The sequence below is a fragment of the Enoplosus armatus genome, chromosome 13 (genome assembly GCF_043641665.1).
Source record: "Enoplosus armatus isolate fEnoArm2 chromosome 13, fEnoArm2.hap1, whole genome shotgun sequence".
Lineage (NCBI taxonomy): Eukaryota > Metazoa > Chordata > Actinopteri > Centrarchiformes > Enoplosidae > Enoplosus > Enoplosus armatus.
In genome coordinates, this window is record NC_092192.1 from 7,009,524 (window position 1) to 7,032,193 (window position 22,670).

A 22,670-nucleotide genomic window follows, 5' to 3' on the forward strand; every position below is an offset into this window, starting at 1 on the left:
CGACAACTACTGGATAGATTGCCACGCAGTTATGGTGATTCATGGTGATCACTTAACTTTTCCTTTTTGACAGTCACCTTTGGTTTTTGACCAAATACCTGCAAAACTACTGACAATCCCATCAGCCTCAGCTGTATTTTGTGTTTAGTGCTAATGTTAGCAAATGTTAGCATGCTAACACATTAGACTAAAATGGTGAACATAGTAAACATTATTCCAGCTAAAAATCCGCATGTTAGCTTTGTCATTGTGAGAATGTTGCCATGGTAGAATTAGCATGCTCAAAGCACCACTGTGCCTAAGTACAGCCAGGCAGAGCTGCTAGCATAGCTTTAAGGGTAATATTATTTGTTGTTTACATGACATTCATTGTCAGGCCTTCATTTTGTTTTTGTTTTTTATAGCTCATGCTTTCTCACAGTGGCAGTAAACAATCCCACTGATTTGCCTGACGCTTGTTCACAGCCAACAATCCCCGTAATGAAAAAGGACGAGGGCCAAACCCAAACCCTGCAGATCCTGTAAGCTATGGTTGTGAAATACTTTCACTCTACCATACAATAAGTGTGTGAGAAATAGATGTGAATGGGACTCTTCTCACAGTATATCATCCAATACTTGTGGACCAATCTTGGGAACAAACATTATTCTCCCAGGCCCTGTTGTTGTAGAGTGTACTTGTACATGCTCAGGGTCATGATGATGATTTATAGTGATGGCACACTGGAAGCGCTGCACAGCCCAATTTGTTCTGGTTTTCGTGATTGGGAAGATTACAGGGCCTTGTTGCGATGGCGACAAATGTGTCACCACACATATCTCCACATTGGTCCTGTCTCCTGGTTGTTATAAACACACAGAGAAAACAATCGGAAACATTTCTTGATGCATAGCTTCTGGTGAGATCCGGCTGATATGACACTAATTTGAATGTTGTGGTGATGTATAGCTGTTGAGGGTTTTAACATTTTTTGCATCAAACCTTTATTTGGGGTTTTGGTGTGTTTTGTGATTGACAAAATGTATTTGTCTGGAAAGAGTAACTGAGGTTTGAGGTTGCATCATCAGAAATAAAGTCAGTGGGATCAAGGAAAAGCAGAGCTGGTCTTCTCTCATTGACTGAGCTTAAATATAATAATGTACTACATCACAGCTAACGAAGCCTGACTGAATGGAGACGTGACTTTGACTGAATGAATTACATTTGTCATAACATGTAATTAAAGTAACATTTTGCTGTGATATATGAAACCATTTTGATTAAAAAATAAATAAAAAAAAGATAACTGTTGTTGTCCTGGGAAAACATCAGAAGGATAAATATATTCTTACATAACTCTGTTTGCAATTTATAAACTCTTTTTAATCATTTATTTAATTTGCTTTCTTTTTTGAGGCACTTAGAAAGCTTTTTTGAACAGCATGCCTTATAAATGAAGTTTTATTTTTAAATGAAAATTGGCCTAAAGGAGGACTGTTTCTGGATGCAGTTAAGATGTTTGTGAGTAAAGATAAATAGGATAGAAACGTTTAGACAGAGCCGAAACCCCAGACCTCTTAAGTGATTTGCTTAGATTTGGTCTGTAGGTCAAATTACTTGTTAAATGTTAAGAACATATAGACACCAAAAACATCCATGAGTTCGCTGATAGATTGTTGGCTACAACACTTGCTTTAAACTGTGAGTAAACTTGAGTACTGTAAAAAAAAAATGTAAAATGTACAAATTATTGTATAAATACTGCATATGAACGTACAGTGTTTCCTGCTTAATTGTCTGTCATGGTCAGGGCCCCGATCATTCAAAACTACAGTTCACAGAAGTCTTTGATAAAGGTGCACTGTCAAAAGAATTAAGAGGTTTGGCTTAAAAAGGAAAATTGACTGCCTGTCCCTTTTTTTTTTTATTGATTTGAACCTTTTTCACTAGTTTACAAATCACTTCATAGTCTTGCACCGGCCTTTTTGTCTGACATGCTTGCAATGTGTGAACCTGGACGGCCAGTTTTTTTTTTTTTAATCTATTTTATTGCTGTCCTCATTTATTTGAATTTTATAACTTCTATTTTTGTGTGTATTACTCTCCAGTGATTTTACTGTTTGTATCTGTCTCTCACCTTTAAAGCACTTGTGCTAACCGGCATGAACGGTGTTATACAAATAAAGTTTTGATTGCTTTAGACCACGTCCACATTAAGCTGGCTTTTCCTCTTGTTTTGGCTTTTGTCCACACTGAGTGACGACATTTTTTACACCCCAAAAAACGGACTTTCCAAAACCGTCTCCAATGTGGGTAACTTGAGCCTTGTGTTTTAAAGTGATCGAGGGAAACAGAACTTTTCCAAACAATGATCAGTGCACAGACAGGGTTGTTTTTTGCGCTGTGTGACAGTAATGCCTCGTGTTTGACAGATCGGACAGATCAGATCAGAGTGGGCAGCTTTTCTTGGTTTTATTGTGTGTAACTGTTTGATTGTGAACAGGGTGTTCTTGCTCTCAGTGCACTGTGTGTCTGGGTAAATAAAGGTTGTTGCCTCTAGCTTTCTCTGTGATTGCTCACTTTGACTGTTACCATAATATAGTGGATCACACAACACATATGTCATCGCTGAGTGTCAGTTATGTTTATTTTGTCAGACGGGTTTCCAGAAAGTTGCCCACCAACAGAGTGTTTGATGAAATGATATCAAGGAAAGGACAAATGATCCAGTGTGGACGTGTGAATGGCTTCAGATGTCATGCTGTCGTCATGTAACGAGTGACCAACGGACAGATATCTGAAAAAATATGTTTGTGTATTGTTTTATGGAGAACTTTCTGTAACAGTCAGAGACGATACTCTATGTCTGTCTTTGTGTGTGTGTGAGTGTAGATATATTTGTCTATGCATTCGTGCTTACGTGGGTGTGTGAGGGGCTTGTTCGCGTGTGTGTGGCTGTCTGTACGTTAGCTTGAGGTGGGCCTGGCATTTAGATTTAACCGTCAGGATCTCAACAAACAGCATGTTTACGCCCAGACAAACAGTTGTGTCTGATTTCTTCACATCTCTTTCAGTTGAAAGGGCTCTTCGCGTCTATAGTAGATGAAGCAGGCTTCTTCAGGACATACAGAAATTACACAACCACTGAAAGATCTCAGCGTTGTTCAGACACCCCTATGAAAAACGTCTTTTTACCACAGAATCATAAACTGTAATCTCCTCTCAGGTGGCTGTGCTCTGTGAATGGAACTGATTTTGAAGTTTAAGGGGAAAAAGTGCACCAGTGGTTTCACAAAACTAATTAAGTAATCACTCTGCCTACGCTGTCTAACCTCATAGAGGAATTTGGTGGAATCAACTAATCTTTGACTTAATGTAGATACATAAGATATACTCGTTAATTCAACTAGACGTTTTAATCTTTTACTCAGTTTTTTTATTTTCCGACCAGTTCAGAACATGAGTCTTTTGACTTGAAATGAAAAGTTGAATAAACGTACTGCTGTGCAGTTCACCAAACTCAATGCAATTTCTAAAGAAACATGATTAGCATATTAGCAGACTTCCCAACATGCATTTTTGAGAGTTCTAACTCTCCAGACACCCATCTTTTTTATAGTTTGAAGAAAACATATATGATAGAAACTTGCTGTGTGTCTTAAATGTATGTTAAAATCAGTCATGGTTATCATAATAATGAAAACAATGCAAACCACGATGAAGGTTAGTATTAAATTCAGTCCTTTAATACCGAATGAAGTCACTTTCATGCTGTCTCTGAATTACAAGTTGATATATAAAGTTTTTCAAATCAAATAAAAACTCAGTATTGAAACTGAGAAAATGTGAACAAAAAGCAAATCTGTCTGACGATGTGACAATTTAAACAATTAGTTTGCTTACTCTTAATCTCAATTTGTTTGCTTAACTTAAGTTTAACTTAATTCAGTTGGTTTTACAGTTTCAAAACTCAAAAGAAAAAAAGACAAAAAGACTTTCAACTAATTCACTAAAAGTCAGCAGGGAAAGTTACGTTTTTAAAATTGAATCAACTTAAAATGATAAGCATCTTATACGAAATGCTACAAACCACTAACATCAATGTATTAAGATCAATGCAATTGTTACATTTAATTCAAAACTTTGTTTACTGTCTGTGTCACCTTCTGTCACCTCCTGGCCAAAGCTCAACCTCAGAGCTGCAAGACATCAATTATTCTACGTTTGCTACCAAATCAATAGGCTGAGGCTGACCACATACTGTACATGTTGATAGGCAAAAAACTGCAGTTCAGTCTGTCAAAAAACAGACTTGAAACAAAAAGGAAAAGCTTTGGTTACAGGCTGATTCAGCTGCAATGATAGACATAAAATCAAAAGATGAAATGAATATCTTCATGAATGAATTATAACCTTTGTGATTCTCTGGAATGGATCAAGTGCTTCATAGAGAAATTAATAAAAAGATAAATGGAGAGATAACAGAATAAAGAAATAATGACTAAATTAGATAAAGTGAATAAAAGAGGGATTGCTTCATTTAAAGTAAGTTAAAACTGAATAAAATCGGTCTGATTAACTATGAAAGTTCAGCTGAAACGTTACCGTATGTCTTCAGAAAGAAAAACTCACTCAAGACACTTAAGAAGAGATTTGAAAACCAATTAAAGATCCTTAAAATTTAAAATGCATGGGCGACCAATGAAACATCTGCACTTTCATTTGCAGTTTATCTGGAGTTTTCCAGAAGAGAAAGAATTACAGTAGTCAGCTGGCGATAAAAGCAGCTGCCTTTCAGTGTCTGGCTGTACTCCTGAGAAGATAAAAGGCACTTTTTGGTGATTTTTCTAATGTGAAATTCAAGTCAGGATCAAAAAGCACACCAAGGTTACTGGCTCGGGGCTTGACGTTCAGTGCCAGGGATTTTTCATTTGGTGCACAGCTTCGCTCTCTGAGCCTTTGCTTCAGTAATTAACCCCAGTAACTTTAATGTTTGAGCAAAGTGTCAAAGAGCAACAGCGATCATTCAGCGAACCACAGTGATGAGAAACAATACAAATCACATCAAATACCTATTTTTTTGTATGAGTGAATGAAAATGAATGAAGTTAAAGTTGTTTTAATTTCCATTAATATGTAATAAAAACACTTACTTTAGTACTTAGATCAGAGAAACCAAACCATATAAAAAACTGCACAGCAATCTTAGTTCAGAAGAAATAAAGTGTCTAAATAAGAAGCTTTTTTGCACATGTACAGCTGCATGAGATCAATAAATCTCACACAAGTCGTTTGACTCAAGTGTAATTTTCTAGATTGTGAATGGCATCAATACAGAGTAGAGTACACCTTTCCATAAGAACTTCATGGGAAAATTGAAATATCCAATTGTGGCATCACTATCAGTGAACTGTCAGTCATCTGAGATGAGAAAAGTATTCTCACTTTATTTTGTAAGTTTGTTAATCAAAAGAATATTGCTTTAATTAGGCTTTGCGTTGATGCACAGTAGGTATATGTATGTTTCATTTCATGGGAAATGTGTACTTTTTACTTTCAGTAAATTGTGGAAGAGGATAGGAAGAGCTTTACACTGTTAATTTCACTGCAGTAACAACCTAAATGAGTGACATTTTGGTACTTTTTCCACCTCTGCTCAGTTCACAGTCATACAAAACTTTGGCACAGGGATTTTCATATCTGATCCTGTGGTTTGGTGTGATCAACTCTTAACCAGGTGCAGGCGAAAACCTACAAAACTCATGAACCACAGCCCTACCTGCCAGGTAGCAACGTGGTAGTCATGAAATTAGATTTCCTCGGCTGCTCCCCGCCTGTGTCTCGGGGCTGAAAGCTGGGCTGTTTTATACAGTAGAAGGCACAGGCACACAGAGATACCACACCATCCTTTACTTCCTTTGATGTTGGCGAGGCACCTGAGGGGGAGAATATGGAGAATTTGTTGATTACAGGGTCCTGTATTCAGTACACACATTGACGCTGGGTGCAGCGAGGTAGTCTATAGCAGGAGGCTCGGCGTGGCAGTTTTGATAGTTTGCGGTAAAAGTGCTGGCAGGGCCACAGCTCTCCTCTCTCTGCCAAGCCTGTGGTTTCATATTGTGATTATCAGCGGCAGATGTGAATCAGAATATAAGCTTTTCCTGATCAAAAATATATACTTGGACGGATTTGGAGTATTGTATGTCAGTTGGTGAACGCTTTTATCCAAAGTGCCTTAAACGACCACGGGCGGTGGCCCAGCCCCCCTCAAAGTAGAGCTCTGTCATTACTTACACAGGAAGTTTGCCTTTAAAGGTGCCATCTTTAAAGGTGTCCACAAAGGAAGACAGTCAGAGTCCATTTAACACAGTTAGCACTATGCTAGTGTTCATAAGTAAAGTCCACATTAAGTTTAGAACAGAACCAGACGTGAATGTTAAGTCAACTCTTGGTCGAGGACGATGAAAACACTTTTTATAACGTTTCACTAAATTGTGTTTTGCAAAACACCCATTGCTTGTAATTGTAATTTCAACTATAAATGTTTCTACAAGTGAACACAACTTATTTCACTTAGGTTGCAGTGGGTTTACCCTACATGTCATCCCTATTGGGTAATACTGCTTGCACAGAGCAACTATGTAGCATTTAAAAAGCAATCAATGAACTGAGCAGTATGTGGGCAACAGGAGCACTATTGGGCAATGCTGCAGCACCACCTCAGTTTCCACAGAACAAGGCGGCAGGTGGCTGCACGAGCGACATGGCAGTGATTATCAACACATCTCTGCCAGGAAGATACCGAGAAAGTGACTGTTAACCAGCTTACGCTACATTTCCTTGGACGCCATGAATGAGAGATAAAGATCGCTGCATCTGCTGCGTACAACGCGCCACACGCTACATCTCTCTCTCTCTCTCTCTCTCTCTCTCTCTCTCTCTCTTTCTCTTTCACACACACACACACACACACACACACACACACACACACACACACACACACACACACATACAAACATATGTACACTCACAATGACAGTGAGAATGAGTCACTGCTTCACAGCAGCGCTCTGACCACAGTCGAGCCTTGACATTTTCTCATGCCTCCAATCTATTTACCAAAGTTCAGACAGGAAGGCTGCATCTCTCACTTTTCCTATCATGTCAACCACTTATAAACAGTGATCCAGATCACAACAAAAAAAAAAAGGCAAACAAATTTCTTATGTTGTGTCAAGTGAAACCCACGGAGACAAACTGCTTGTTTCCAACTCGTTTTCCACTTTGAGGTGAATGTGTGAAATTGAGCAACCACCTGACTTTCCCATTGACTCCGTGGCTTTTATAGAACTATACATTCTACCAGAACACATTGTTTTTGATTCATTTTGAGACTTTCACAGGAGAACAATGCCTCACTTCTACCACTCTCATGTGAAGAGGAAGACATACTAAAAGCCAACAGACCTTTATTGTTTGGTGAAACACATTCACATTGTTTGTTTCTAGACATTACATCACCGGTCTTATAACAGGACAAGTTGTGGTTGGTTATTTATACTGAGCAAAGAGCGACCAGGACATTGTTATCAGCTGCTGTTAACTGACTGTCTCATTCATTTAATAAAGAAAAATACAACAAGCTATGAAGACAACTCAGAAATGGTGCTGTTTGAGACTGTGTTGCAATGTTTTATGAGTCCTAACCTACACAAATATTTCCCGTGTCTCACGATGAAAGACGTCAGTTCATGACGTAAAAACCAACTTGCTTCGCATCAGTAGTTTTCATTTTGGTACTTTTGGACTATGCCCAATGACTGAATGAGAGATTTTATTTATGCATTCGGACCTGTCATCTCTTTCACCGTCCCATTTGATGGCAGAAATCCCTCCAAATTTGAGGGAGTGGAAACTTCGAGCCATTAAATCTTTTACACGAACCTTTTAAGCATGCTGAATGTTTCATTTGATCCCACAGAGACGAAGGTAAAAAGGTTACTGGTCTCAGACTGTTTGAACACAGGAACACGAGTTAAGTGATTTATACTCCTGTATTAACCCGGAGTCTGGGTTATAGACTTCCACTCTGAGCTGGAAAAAGCAGCAGCATGCAGTGAAGTCACTGACTCATAAGAGAGGGTTTGGGATGGATGGATAGAGGGAAGTGAGAGAGGTAGAGGAGCTTGGACCCTGTGTGAACCACCAAATTAAAAAAGAAAAAGAAAAAGAAAGATGACATACTGCCTTATTTATCCATATGTTGTAAATTATGGCATCTGTTTACAATCTATTTTATTTACTTTGGTGATGCTTGGCCCGGGTTGATTAACATTTTCTGTGGTGTTTGTTGTCTTCTGGAGCGGGATTTGATTGGCATTCGGTGACGGCTGTTTGAAGTGAGCGTAGCGTTGGCTTTGAAGCTTGGGGGATGAAAGCAGAGCATCCAGATATGACTCGAGGATAATCTAGAAATGAATTTTGGCTGCCTCTGAAGGCGACCGACAGGCGACAAACATGTTACCAGTTGTTGATTAAATGTTACTTGAGATTCAGTGATGCAAGAACATAAAACAGAGATGGAAACTTCTAAATACACATCAGGAAATAAGTTAAATATGTTTGTTTAATGACAACAAGCTGTGGATGTTGGTGAATGAGTAAAGAATGAGCTATCTCTTCTCTAATCCGTCATGAGACAGCTCCTTTTATTTATGAACCATGCTGTCTGCAATTGTGACTTTAATTAATGTTATTAATCACTGTTTCCCATCATAGCGGCCTTCAGTGTGTCTTGAAAACATTAAATTCACCAAAACATTTTCTAATGAAAAAGTAACTCTTGATGTTTTTAAAGCTTTTAAAAAGCAGATACGTCTGTCTGCTGCAGCTTGTCACAGGTAAAAGTAACTCAAGTCAATAGTGTAGCGACAGCAGAAATACGCTAATCCGTATTTAATATTCAGTGTACTTAGAAACAAAATACATGTTCAATATAAAGTCCTCCTGGCAAGTGGAAAAATATGTTTGGCTTTGACTTTTCTCTCTAAGTTAATCTTATAAACTAAATGTTTTGCATGTTAATCCTTTTCCATAAAGAATCAAGTAAATGCAGGCTCTTTGACAAATGTTTCTGAGCAGAATATTTTGCTTGCCGTTGAGTCTTAAACTAGATAAATTGGAAACACTTGTGTATAGCAAAAACTAATGATATATAGTTCTTCACAAAACCTTTCAGTATGTGTTCATGTATGTGAGGGAGAACATCACACATGTTACATTTTAGTTAATGACGATAATTATATGTTTTATGTAGAGCTTGAGTAAGTTTTGTGAGTGACAGATTATTTTATTAATGTGTTCATTTATCAAAACAAAGACACAAAATCTGTTAAACCTATTTAGTCACTGTCCAGTGAAAACCACATATCTCCAATTTTGGTTATTTTGAGTTTTTCAGATACACTGAATGGTTTTCGAGTTCCTTTATGGGTTCAGGCAATTATCTCATTTCTTAAACTGAATAAACCATTTAAAAACACATTGGATTATCTGAAAAAAAACCCGGAATACTTAGCTCATGAAAAGCTGGTGTTTTGGAGATACATGGTTTTCACATAACAGGGGCAAAATGCTGTTTTGATTATATATATATATTATTATTTATTTTTTTGTTCATTTTAAAGGTTTGCAAATGAATCTAAACCCACATATCGATAAAAGTTAAAGGAATTACATTTAAAATGTTGAAACATTTCTTGAACGACACTGTGGATAACAGATTGAATTAAAATTTGATTCTTTAAACAGACTGAGGTGAAGTCTGCTGAAATACCACTCACAATAGTGAGTTTGTCCAGATTGTCACCAACACTGACATCTACTGGCTGAAACTGATCGTCTCATATTCAGCCCAATAACTCAGATTTGTGTTTTATTACTGTTTTAATACAAGCAGAAGCTCAGTCGCTGCAGGATCACAGGATCTATTTGTACTTGTTCAGAGGGTAGAAAGAATGTCGCTAAGGGTTTTTACCCTCAAACTGTTGAAACAGGCAGAGGAAGTTTTCTTTATCAGTGGTTTGAGTTTTCATTAATTCAGTCATTTTGATTAATGTGAAAAAGAGATATCTGCAGTACTAGTGTATAGTAACAAAAAAGAAGAAATATCAGAGGTGAGAATATACAAGAAAACAATTCAAAATGAAATTATTTGTGGGTGAGAGATGTTCAGTAGGAAGTGTCTCATTGTTGGCTTTCTGCTGCCAGCTGTGCCCGTTGCAAAGGAAGCGCCTTAAGGTTTTGGCAACGTTCCCTTAACTCAACCACACTGCCGTGTTTCTGCGAAATCGTGCACACAAAATTAAACAAAACTGAAAAACATTTCAGAGCCCAGCTCTGCATTCACAACCAGGAGGGTAAAGCAAGACAAAGCTGCTTTATTATTTTACTTGTGAATATACGTCTCACCTGCTTTTTAAATGTGATATTTTTGCAATGATGTCAGGCTTAGAATCAAAAGCAATAAAACATATGAATGTCATTCTGATGGAAATATTGTAATCTGGTTTAGTTCACCTCATGGTGACTACTTACTCAGAATCAGAATCAGAATCAGAAATACTTTATTGATCCCCGGGGGGAAATTGTACTCATTACTGCAGGTCTTTTAACAAATCATTGTCCACAACCATCTTAGTGACAAAGAAGTTTACGTTCAGATTATTAAAAAATTACATTACAATATTACATTTGCTGTATGATATGTATGAAAATGTATCAAGGGAAATATTTGTCTTGTGGTAATGCAGGTGTAATAATAACATTACATATGATACATAAATATACATCAGAATGTGGTGGAAGAAGTATTCAGATCTTTTATTTGAGTAAAAGTAGCAATACTACAATTTTAAAATACTCTCTTGCAAGTAAAATCCCTGCATTCAAAATCTTATGTAAAAGTACATATCAGGTAAATGTACTTTATTATGTATTATGCAGCAGAATGATTCCTCTTCTCCCTTCATGTTGTAGCTGGTGGAGGTGAAACTATTAACTACTTTACATACTTTATATATCTTATATACTGTTAGGTAGTTTAATATGCAACAACAACATCATAAACAGAACACTTTATATATTATTAAAATATGAACCTGAAAAGTAACCAGTAACTACAGGTGTCAAATAAATGGAGTAAAAACATTATTTGCCACTGAAATGTAGAAAATTGGAAAACTCGAGAAAAGCACCTCAAGATTGTACTTAGGTGCAATACTTGAGTAAATGCACTAAGTTTCGTTTCACCACTGAAATCAGATAACAGTTTCTTATACTACAGGAACATGAATGTGGGTTCATTAGATTTTCCTGGAATTCATTACATAGTTCCACTCAGAGATACAACAGAGCCAAACACTGTATGAGCAAGTGTCCAGATTCCTGACTGAATCAAACTGCAGGCTTTTGCAAGTAATAAACTGTACAATGAAATAGTGATATTAAATAGCGACCCTAAAGAGCGACTGTATTGTACAAAAGAAGTGAGTAAAATAGTTGAAAGGGCTTTGTAGTAGTCGCAGGTTGTGAATGACTTTCATCATCAACAGCAGAGGTCAACTACATCAGGTCAACATCCTGTCCTCCTGTCCGCTACAGATGTGATGTAACATCACAGCTGCTGAGGTGTCTCCTCTGTCCTGGGACAGTTTGAATAAACTGCACGATGGGATGAGGTTTGTGGTGAAGGTGCAGAAAGCTGATCTCCAGTCAGCTGTTAATGTGACTCTTTTTTTTGTTTTTCAGTGATTCTGCGGGAGTTGCGTGCTGCCTGTAGTAAACTGCGCATGCGTCAAGGTAATTCACAGCCTATAACAAAGAGAACGCTGCAAAGCGAGATTTTTCACGGTTTGCTGTTTACGTTGTCGGGTGTAATAACTTGTTGCAGAGGATGATGAGGGACAATTAATACCCTGCCTATTTTCATTATTGTTACTTAACCATAACAGTGACTAGTATTTTATAATATATAAATTATACATATTTTATATATTTATATATTTCGAATGAGAAATATTCTGAAAAGTAACAACAGCTGTCAAATGTAGTGAGAAAGAAGTGATGTAAAGTAGGACAAAATGTAAAATACTTGAGTATGGAACAACTACTTGACCAAATAAACTTCACAACACTAGTGTAGTGTTACACAAGAACTGTACTTTACTAGGCTTGTGTGGGAACAGCGGGATAGCCTCGTACTTTTTGCCCGCCGATGCCACTCGGGCTGTAATGCTGAAACAGGGTGTGAACCATCTTGCAGTTTGGTTGAATGTTGTATCTTTGACGATGACTAGAGGCTGCTGCTGCTTGCGTGACTTGTAGCGTACGTGACGCCGCACCACCTCCCTCTTCTCTCCTCCCTTTGTGCAGTTGACAAGCCCCTTCTCGATCAGGACCGGAACACAGAGAGGTACGTTATGTCTCTATTACTGAAATGCAACAAAGCTGTCGTTTTCTTTACTGCACAGCTCCGTCACTGCTATCAGCCGGCGGGTAATGACATCCAGAGCCCCGAGCTGTCCGCCCCAGCCATTGATTTTTAACTGGAGAACGGGTGCAGCTCGACGCCCAGCAGAGATGCTAGGCCTATGTACTGCTGTTAGCTTGGTGGCTAACTTAGTGTCTTGCGGAGCGGTCATTTGGCAGTGGTGAGCAGTTATTCAGGTAGCTAGAAATAAAGAAGCTTAGCTAGCTTACGGTTTTACCCTCTTGACACTGTCCGGGCTCTCTGCCTGTCAACCTGCCATAACGTCATTCACTGGAGACACTTGCCCGCTGTCCACCTTGATAGCTAGCTAAAGCTAATCTGTTAGCAGGCGAGGGCAGGGAGATGCTGCCTTCACTGCCTTCATAAACCTCTTTGTCTGAGTCAAGTGGCCACTGCTTTATTCACTCTAGAGGGTGACTAGATTTTGCAGAATCAAATCAATTGGAGGTCTGTCTCACAGCTGAATTGGACTACAGCTAAGGTGATGTTGAAGGGCAGTAATAGACCCCAAACTTGGATGCAAAGTCAAGTGTAACATTTCATGAATGGTCCTCATCATGCTATGGGATTTTGTGTAATTATACAAATATAGCCCTCTTCAACTTGAAGTCATTAAGGTTTACCCAGTATGCCTCAGTCACAAGACTTTGCAGGCTACAGGGATGTCCTAGTCCTACGTCCTAGTCCTACGTCCTCTATGGCCTTTGACATTTCTGTAGCCATGTGTGAAAGCCATAAAACTATGGGGTGTACTGAGAGACTGTGTATGTGTGTTAGCACAGGGTGAATGGCTTAAAGGCCATGCTTTTTGTGTCTTGTGTTAACAGGCACTGCAGATACGTGACACTAGTCCACTTCCTGTCATCAGTACACCCATGAGGACTGGGATCAGAGGGCTGCCCACGGGGGCGTCCTGAACGATTTAGAGGATTAGAGCTTGAAAGTTGAGGAGGAAGTGTTGGGTGCAGAGAAACATCTGGGGCCCAAACATGCATAGGGATGCAGTGGTGTAAATGTGTTAGCCATATTGTAATTGGAGCAAAAGGGTGGAGTTGTTGATAAAAGGTGAGGCTTCCCATAAACTTGATTGAACAGGCTTGAAGGAAAGAACTGGGCAGGAATGTTGCTATAGTAATGGACTGATGTTACTTTTGGTGACTGGCAGGGTGACTTGTTGACGTAGGGCAAGCCTTAGCTCATTAATGTCATTTTGATAGCATCTGAGTTGCTTTCAGACTTTCCAAAGTATAGATATAATTTTTTACGCCTAACATTTATTTTGTGAAGCATTGATTAATTGTCCCGCGACTGGTTGTAAAAATGGATGGATGGATGGATTGATCAATTGCTCTGATGTAATGATGGACCACAGTTAATCCTACAGAATCGCAATACTGTAGAATAGTTGCTATCTTGGGATTTAAGAAATGTTAAATGAGAAATTGTAAACCCTGAGGTTGCTATTCACTCTGTAAACTGTTCAAATTCCTCTTCTATCTTCTATCAATATGCACATGTGTGTTATCAATATGTCTGTGCAACAACTGTACCTTGATAACTGTTGTGCTATTGAAAAATGGAATCTACATCTATTCTAATGACACAATAGACATGTCTTGCACAACTGGCTGTTCAGGAAAATGAAGGACAAAGAGGTGCACACATACATGAGAGCAGCCAATCCAGAGGGCTGGCAAAGAATCTGCTTTGTGCTTCAGTCTGTGGCCTTCATTGTTCTCTCTGAACTTGGCTTCTTCCACTTTGAAACATTAAGTTTGATTCAGGAAAATTAATATAGTGTCAAAAATGTCCTACCTAAAATCTAAAGTAGTTTGAAACCAAATGGGCATGGGGGGATGAATCAATGAATGCATTTGCAATGTATTGGCAAAGTTCTTAATTTTAAAGTATCTAAAATCCCCTAACTGTAATGCCAAAATGTGACACCATATATATATATATATATATATATATATATGGTGTGGGTGTGTGTATATATATATATATGTGTGTATATATATATATATGTGTGTGTGTATATATATATATATATACAGTATATATATATATATATATATATGTATATATATAAGCATATACAAGCTGACCTCTGTACAGGAATGCAAGTTTGCATAAATGTGTGCATGTGTATGTGTGTGTATGCAAGTGTGAAAATCACTGCGCCCATGTGTGTAGCTCATGTAAGCCAATAACTTTGTACCTTTCCTATCCATCAGTGACCTCCAGTATGCCTTCCTCTTTCAGCAGCACTGCTCTCTCACTAAGCACATCACATCTGATCTGTCAGTCTGCTCTTCTGCTGCAGGGTTGTGTTAGTCTGGGCTCTGGCTGTCCTACAGCTATAACGCAGAGGGAGGACAGCAGGGATGATATGTTTCAGAGACTGTTGTTTTTTTTTGTTTCAGCCTTGATCATCCGTGTTCTCTTTGCAGATAATGGCTGTACCTCCCACCTACGTTGACCTTGGAAAGTCTGCCAAGGATGTTTTTACCAAGGGATACGGTAAGAACCGAGCAGCCAACCATACTCACTTATTTCATTTCAACATTACAGCAGTATGATATAGAGAAAAAGGGTTTGAATCACAATAAAATACTGCCATGATGTGTATCCTTGATAACGATGGTATCATGAGAGTGTGTGTGTGTGTGTGTGTGTATGTATATATATATATATATATATATATATATATATATATATATATATATATATATATGAATTTTTTTTTTTTTCAGAAAGCAGAAAAGCAGTACACTGTGTATTAAATGGATTATGAAACACAGACTTTAGTAGAGGTGAATCTATGTAACGAAGTGAGTCTAAGCCACTTTATAACACTTTTATGTAGTATGTACACATATGCTTTTATTTAATTGTAAAACACTATTAAAGACTTGACAAAGCTCCTGCAGAGCCACAGACAACGTTATACACCTGTTTTCACAGGCTGTGTAGTACTGCCTGTGACTAGTAAATTGACTCTTTGACGTGTTAGATATGTTGCGTGCACCTTTTTTAGATGAGGGTACTTGCAGGCTATCGTGTAGAATTTTTAAACATCAATAGGTCATTATATGTCATGACTTTTTATGGCATGTTTCCTTAGTTTCTCTCTGTTGCTTCATCAAAAAAGGGTATCTGTGGTTCAGTGGTCGGTTTTATTTACTCATAATTCTTAATACTCTTTTTGTTTTTTTTTGTTTTTTATACCTCCTGCCATTGGAAGAAATACTTAATGGTTTATCACTCTATACACAAGAACAACAATACCATCTTCCTTTATTGTGCTGTGAAGTAATCAAGGCAGATTTCTTGCAAGATGCGATGCCGCACTTCCTCTCAGGGATTGTACAAATTCAGCCCCTGGCCTGCAGACAACGCAATTTCCACTGCAATGCCAAATGAAAGCAAATGATTCAAACCACTTATTGTACTGTTTGTAGCTTGACTCTAGCTGAACACATGTTGGAGTAGTGCAGAGCCTGCAGTTTGAGTGGATGTCGTTGTGGTGTGTTTTGTGTATAAATACACAGCTGTGCTCCAATGTTTACTGAATGCTGTCTACTTAATATCTAGGGGATTCCCGGTTGTTTCAGCAGACTGATTCATATGTTCCACGAAGGCTAAATCACTGCAAGTTTGGCAGTGGCTGTAATTCATTACTGTGGGTTTCTCTGCAGGTTTGGGTGGTGGAACACATGGAACATTTGGAGTCCATCACCTTCATAGAAAAGCCTGACTGAAAAGCCAAAACTGAGAGTAGTTGTGAAGCTGGTGACCATTTTGTAGGGTGGAAACTGCAGCTTTGGATGAAGCTGGACCGTGATTGGTGAATTAGTAGAATGTTTAGTCAAGCGGGGCAAGTGAGGAATCGTACTAGGCCACAAAGTACATGAACATGGAGGTCTCTGGGTCATGTGAAGTGTGGTTGGGTGAATCAATTGATGGTTGTAATGCTGGGCAGGGCCAGGAATGGGGCTTTAGGCTTGAGGCTTTATCAGTTTAACCAACCTTCCAGCTATTATTCATAACTGACAGCACTATTATTCTCACAGACTCTACATCAAATCAAGACACACGCTCAGTCAGTGGCATATGAATAACTTTAAATGTACTCTGGAGGCTGATAAATGGATGTTTCACAGACAATATCTAAAGGGATCATTTAAATGTGTATTAATAGAATTAATGTAGAATAGCATTTTGCATAGTTAGGACTAATAGTATTGGCATTGAAGTACTACTTGTTTTGAGGACTACCCAGTGCTTGGCTTTTAAGAATCCTGTTCCACTTCAATATGAAAATGTTTGGTGGTCATTATCAGATGTCAGATCTTTATTGTCATCCCAACATCACATTGATCTTGTATTAAATGTTATCTGTTCCAGGCTTTGGGCTCATCAAGCTGGACTTGAAAACAAAGTCTGAGAATGGACTGGTAAGTCGTTGTCATTATCAGTTAATCAGAGCTGCCACTCCAGACTGCAGCCGTCCTATCATAGCTTAAGAGGCTCCTGGCTGTCTATCTGATCACCTAAACGCTGCCAGGACACCTTGGCTACCTGACTGATATCATTTTTTTTGAGTAGATGTGTCAAAACAATCAAATACACTGCGTGTGTTAGTTTGCTTCAGATTAAAGTCAAATGGATTTCTTGACTTTGTAAATGTACCATAAAGTTTATGTTCAATGCAGACATAGTGTTGATTGGTGGTTTACAGCACTACATCACTGTCTAAAACCCAATGTTAACACCTAATGAAAATATATTTTAGTGCAAGACATTAACAATAACATTATTTTAATATGGTAATATACCTGGCTAGTTAACCTGGCTGACACCAATACTATCATCTGCAGGAGTTCACCAGCACAGGCTCTGCCAACACTGAGACCAGCAAGGTCGCTGGATCCCTGGAGACCAAGTACAAGTGGGCGGAGCATGGACTAACCTTCACAGAGAAGTGGAACACCGACAACACCCTGGGGACCGAGATCACCCTTGAAGACCAGGTTGGCAATGGGATGTGGGGGCCAAGAAAATGCGTATTTAAAAAAAAAATGGATTTGTGTTGCTATTGGCAGTAACATATAGTCCTTTCTCTGTATTCACTAAGGCCTGCCACCCAAGTAGTGGGTGTCATTTGCCTTGTTGTGAATCTGATGAACAGTAAGTAATGCTAAAGTTGATCAGTTTGATTAAACTGAATCTTTATTTTTGTTTGCTATATCTTCCCTACCCTTTTCACAGTTGGCTAAGGGGCTGAAGCTGACGTTCGATTCCTCCTTCTCGCCAAACACTGGGTAAGGCGTTGTAAGTTGTTAGTTGCGCAGCTGCTAACTATCTAACGTTAGCTAGGGAGCTAAGTTAGCAGACTTGTCACACTAAGATCACTGCAACAATGTCAGTGACGCTGCCGGTTGAAGTCATAAAGGACTCCTGCTCTTAAATTTGTGTAAATAAATAAAGTGCACATTGTCTCTAAAAATGGCTATACGTATGTGTGACTAAATAGTTGCAGTCTATAGCCCTGATAAACAGCACTTCTTTTTTATTTCATTGTCACAGCTGTGTGATGTTTCAAATGTTGACTTCTGACATTAACCCCCCCAAACATCCTGTCAGTAAGAAGAGCGGCAAGGTCAAGACGGGCTACAAGTGCGACCACATCAATCTCGGCTGTGACGTTAACTACGACATCAACGGTACAGCCGTCCACGGCGCAGCAGTGGTGGGCTACGAAGGCTGGCTGGCTGGCTACCAGATGACCTTCGAAGCTGGCAGGAACAGGATCACCCAGAGCAACTTTGCGGTTGGATACAAGACTGACGAGTTCCAGCTCCATACGAATGTGTAAGACGACATGAAGTAGCAGATGGTTATGAGTAGTATGCTGGCATGCACACTTCCATTGAACCACACACAATGCAGTTCTCATGTACTGTTGAACCAATGCGTTCTAGCTATAAGCGAAACAACCAGATGACTGACCTTTACTAGAAAGAAGTCTTCAAACTGTTTTTTCTCCTTGTCTGGCTGACCAACTTGACCATTTGGCTGTCTGCCGGGCACCCAGGTGCCGGTTATTTTTACACCCAGGTGATGGGATTTACTATATTGCAAGTGAGGTGGAGTGAGTGGCTGGCATAAAGGGCCTCAGTGAAAAGGTAGAGTGAACTAGTGTCAGACGGTGAGAGAGAGAGAGGGAGAGGGAGGGAGGGACAGGGCACAGTGTTAGTCTTGTTTCCTGCTGTGTCCCTGGCCAAGCCTGTCTGTTTCAGTCTACAGCTGATGTGGTTATGTGAGGTCAGACAAAGTGTAATGTAGGCTTTACATCAGTGACAGTGCTCCCATATGAGGAGCTCTTTAACAGACACGCAAGGTACCAATTAAGGTATTTTCTTTGTAAGAACCATTAACCATAATTTATACCTTTTTTGAGGGGAAAATATCACCTGTAACAGATACTCGTGTTGCAGTAGCATTTACATATATTCCAATCTGCTATTTTTCCTCAGAAATGATGGCACTGAGTTTGGTGGTTCCATCTACCAGAAGGTGAATGACCAGCTGGAGACAGCCGTCAACCTGGCCTGGACTGCCGGAAACAGCAACACCCGCTTTGGCATCGCTGCCAAGTATCAGATTGATCCTGATGCATCCTTCTCTGTGAGTAGTAGTAGTAGTAGTCGTCGTAGTTGTAGTGGTATGGTAACATCTTGTATAATTACAATGTTACTTTATTGATCCCTATTAGGAATTCATAGTGCAGGGTCGGGTTCTAAAACTGGCCCAGAGGCCATTGAAACCAGCTACTTGCTCCCATGTTTAATGCATATTTCCTTTTATTATAATAATAATAATAATATTTGTTTTGGTTGTCTGTTAAGCTAGAAAAGAAAAAAACAAACAAAAAAACATACATTCTGAGTGTTACCGATATGAACTAAGATGCACCACAACAGTCATGATGTTGCTCAAATCTGTGTCACAGTCTTTGCTGCATGCCCAGTCTAGCTGACCAACTTGGAAGTCCATGTGAATACATCACATTCAGTTGGGCATGAGAGGCGCCTCTTCCAAGCCAAAATGGCCAATGGGAGGAGTCTGTCGCCTACAGAAAGGCCTGGGCTAATTTAGTTCTGTCTGTTACATTAGTCCTTAAATCCTACGTGCAGCAGAGCCAATTAGTATGACTGGTTGTTTGTTAGAGTAATTATATGTATCTTGTATCAACTATTATTAACATGTTAATAATGCGGTCAACATGCCATTCTGAAGTGAAACTGTTTTAGCGGTGGCACTTTTGAATCACACAATCAGTTTCAGAATTCAGTATGAATCACAGTTTACATTCGTAATTTTTCTTGGAGCAGGCAATACATTACCCAGCATTGGCATGATGAATGTGTGTTGTTCTCTGTACGATCTTCCTCTGTGTTTCCCCACACAGGCCAAGGTGAACAACTCCAGCCTTGTGGGCCTGGGCTACACTCAGACTCTGAAGCCAGGTGAGTGCAGTCTGTATATAACTTGGGTGTTTAAATGGGCCAAACACTGACCATGGTTGCAAAGACCACAATATTTAAACATCTCCTAAATTAAGTCAACGCTATGAACCAGGATGAGAATGTGGATTATTCCAACTTTTTATAACTGACGTACATTTTAAGGAGGGTAATTTATAACGACTACAGTTTCTCAAGGGTAAACAACAATGGCAACATTACAGAAAGATGGAGGGTGGTGGGAGGTGGGTTCTTCTGTACATCAAGAATGGAATAGTTTAGTAAATAGCCTGTGTTTCAGACTGTTTGGAGGATTAAGTAGCAAAAGATGTATACATTTACACACTCATCTAAATTGCATTGTCTGTGCATCGCTTATCATGATGTGTCTGTTTCCGCAGGCATCAAGCTGACGCTCTCTGCTCTCCTTGATGGCAAGAACATCAATGCTGGTGGCCACAAGCTTGGTCTCGGCCTCGAGTTCCAGGCGTAGGAGGATGAGGCAGACGCCCTTCTAGTCCTCCCAGAACACACGTATTCCCCACCAAAAAAAAAAAAAATATTCCAAATCCTTTATTGATTAGCTAGCCCTCACAAAAACCCTCTTTCCCCTAGACATGCTACAGCTGGAAGCAAGACAGCATAATGGTCAAATCGTTCTTGCAACGATCTACCACTTTTAAAGGACCACTTTAAGGGAACATTATATTTTCAAAATAAAGAGCCGAGTTCAAAACAAAACTACGACCATGTAACAGAAAGTTTTATCTTGAATTGTGTAGCTTGCAAGGGAAAAGTAGCCTTGAGTACATTCATGTTGGCCTCACTCTTTGTCATTTCACTACATTCATGCACAAGGCTTTAATTTGTGTGTCTCTCTGCTTTCCAATGCAGATAAAAGGGAAAGTAAGAGCTAGATCAGCCCAAAATGCATAAAGGGCGCGACACAGTCAGCGTACAGTTGATTAGTTACACCACCAGATGGTGCTGTTGTTTGGCGCCATTAAGCACTCCTTGCTCTAAAGTTGTAGTGGTGAAATAACAGTTTTATTTTCACTTTTGCACAGGAGAGCTTTAGTGTCTGTCTTGATATATTATACAATGGGAATGGAAGGGTTAGTTGTCCCTGATGTAAGCAGCTGTCAGTCGCTCAAAGAGGCACTACACCCCAATGTGTACATTCTGTGTTTTCGTCTCACTTGTTATTTGTGTCTGTGCATTTGGTGTGAAACATGTCTTTTGTTACATATAGCAAAAAGAATATTATTTTATTGACAGTCATAGTTTAATCCACCTGTGAAGTCTTACGAAGGCAAAGACATGTCAATTCTTCCTGGTCGAGCAAACGAAAGGAAACCTATCATGCACACAGTTGAACTTCTCTGAAGAAGCGTTATGGTACTTCTTTGAAGCAGGATGAAAAGAATAAAGTGGACAGGAAATGGTAGTCTTCCACAACTGGTTATGGGAATCATGCATAGTGTACTTGACAGTATTGTCATTCCCTGAATTAAATAAAGAACATCTTGAACCAGTTTCTGATTGTATTTTTCTTCTGCCTTTTGTCAGATATAGACCTGCATCTTGTGATGATAATTTCACCCCAGGTTTATTTATAATTCTGTGCAAACACTTCAGCACAAATAAGATGGCCATTTTTGACCTGCAACGAAAAATTATCTTTGTTATGGATTAATCTGTCAATTCTTTGTTTTTATTAATCGATATTGTTTGTCACAAATCCTAGAGAAGACCAAATGGTGGATATTTGATCTCTGGATTTTATAATTTCTTGACTAGATCAGGAGTGAAAACAGAGGCCATGACAGCTGATTTTGAACAATGCCTTGTCTAACTTCTAAGTTCTGACAGTGTTTCACTAAACAAGGCATAGAAAGTGATTGAATAGTTCTTGAAATTGATGTTAGAGTGAGAACACTGATTACCCACCACATATCTGTATTAGGTATAGGTGAACTACTCTTGCATGGATTGTCCTCAACCATAATGTTCTGGTTGAAATCCTGGAGACCTCTGTAAAACAAACGTATATGTTTATAACTTATCCAACATAAGTTTCTTATTTAAGTTTTATAACATTTTGCTCATGAGAGATCTAATAAGGAGTTGGACCTCACTGGAGTCCGAATTGACCCCAAACATAAGTAAGGTCACTTTTTAGGATAACTTTGTCTGAGTGAGTTTTTGGCAGACAAAAGGATTGAAATACATGAAATGGAACATGAAATATTTCCTCTTTTGGTGTAATAATGCTTCATGGTTATTTCCACATTTTGTCACCTTCAAAGCCCATTTGTGACTGATGTAAGTATTACCACCTCAGTACTTTCCCATATATTGGCTTTTAATAGGGTCAGAAGAAGAGTAAAACAGTGAAGTTTGTGGACCCCAAACGAAGAGGAGTAAATCCAATGTCATCAAGACAATAAAATAAAATTCAATATATAGGCTTTAACCAGTTCATAAACAAGTATGCCAGGTATTTGGAGGCATTTATTTGACATTAATTAATTACTCAGACCTCAGACCATCCACTTTTCATAACTCTGACTCAAACACACATTCACTCACTTTGTTACACCCTGTA

At 38.9% G+C, this 22,670-nt stretch overlaps 1 protein-coding gene across 1 annotated transcript; it reads left to right on the forward strand.

Annotated features, from left to right (window-relative positions):
- Window positions 1-12,401: 12,401 nt before the first annotated feature.
- Window positions 12,402-21,597, forward strand: vdac1 (voltage-dependent anion channel 1). The gene is made up of 9 exons (XM_070916945.1): window positions 12,402-12,452; window positions 14,984-15,053; window positions 16,941-16,990; window positions 17,414-17,566; window positions 17,805-17,857; window positions 18,180-18,407; window positions 19,073-19,223; window positions 20,008-20,065; window positions 20,464-21,597. The coding sequence occupies exons 2-9, from the start codon at window positions 14,987-14,989 to the stop codon at window positions 20,553-20,555; spliced, it is 852 nt and encodes a 283-aa protein (XP_070773046.1). The 5' UTR covers window positions 12,402-12,452; window positions 14,984-14,986; the 3' UTR covers window positions 20,556-21,597.
- The last annotated feature ends 1,073 nt before the right edge of the window (window positions 21,598-22,670 follow it).

Coding starts and splice junctions, on each gene's coding strand:
- vdac1 (XM_070916945.1), top strand. CDS start 14,987: ATGGCTGTACCTCCCACCTACGTTGACCTTGGAAAGTCTGCCAAGGAT. Junction 16,991..17,413: donor CAAAGTCTGAGAATGGACTG/GTAAGTCGTTGT, acceptor TATCATCTGCAG/GAGTTCACCAGCACAGGCTC. Junction 20,066..20,463: donor CACTCAGACTCTGAAGCCAG/GTGAGTGCAGTC, acceptor CTGTTTCCGCAG/GCATCAAGCTGACGCTCTCT.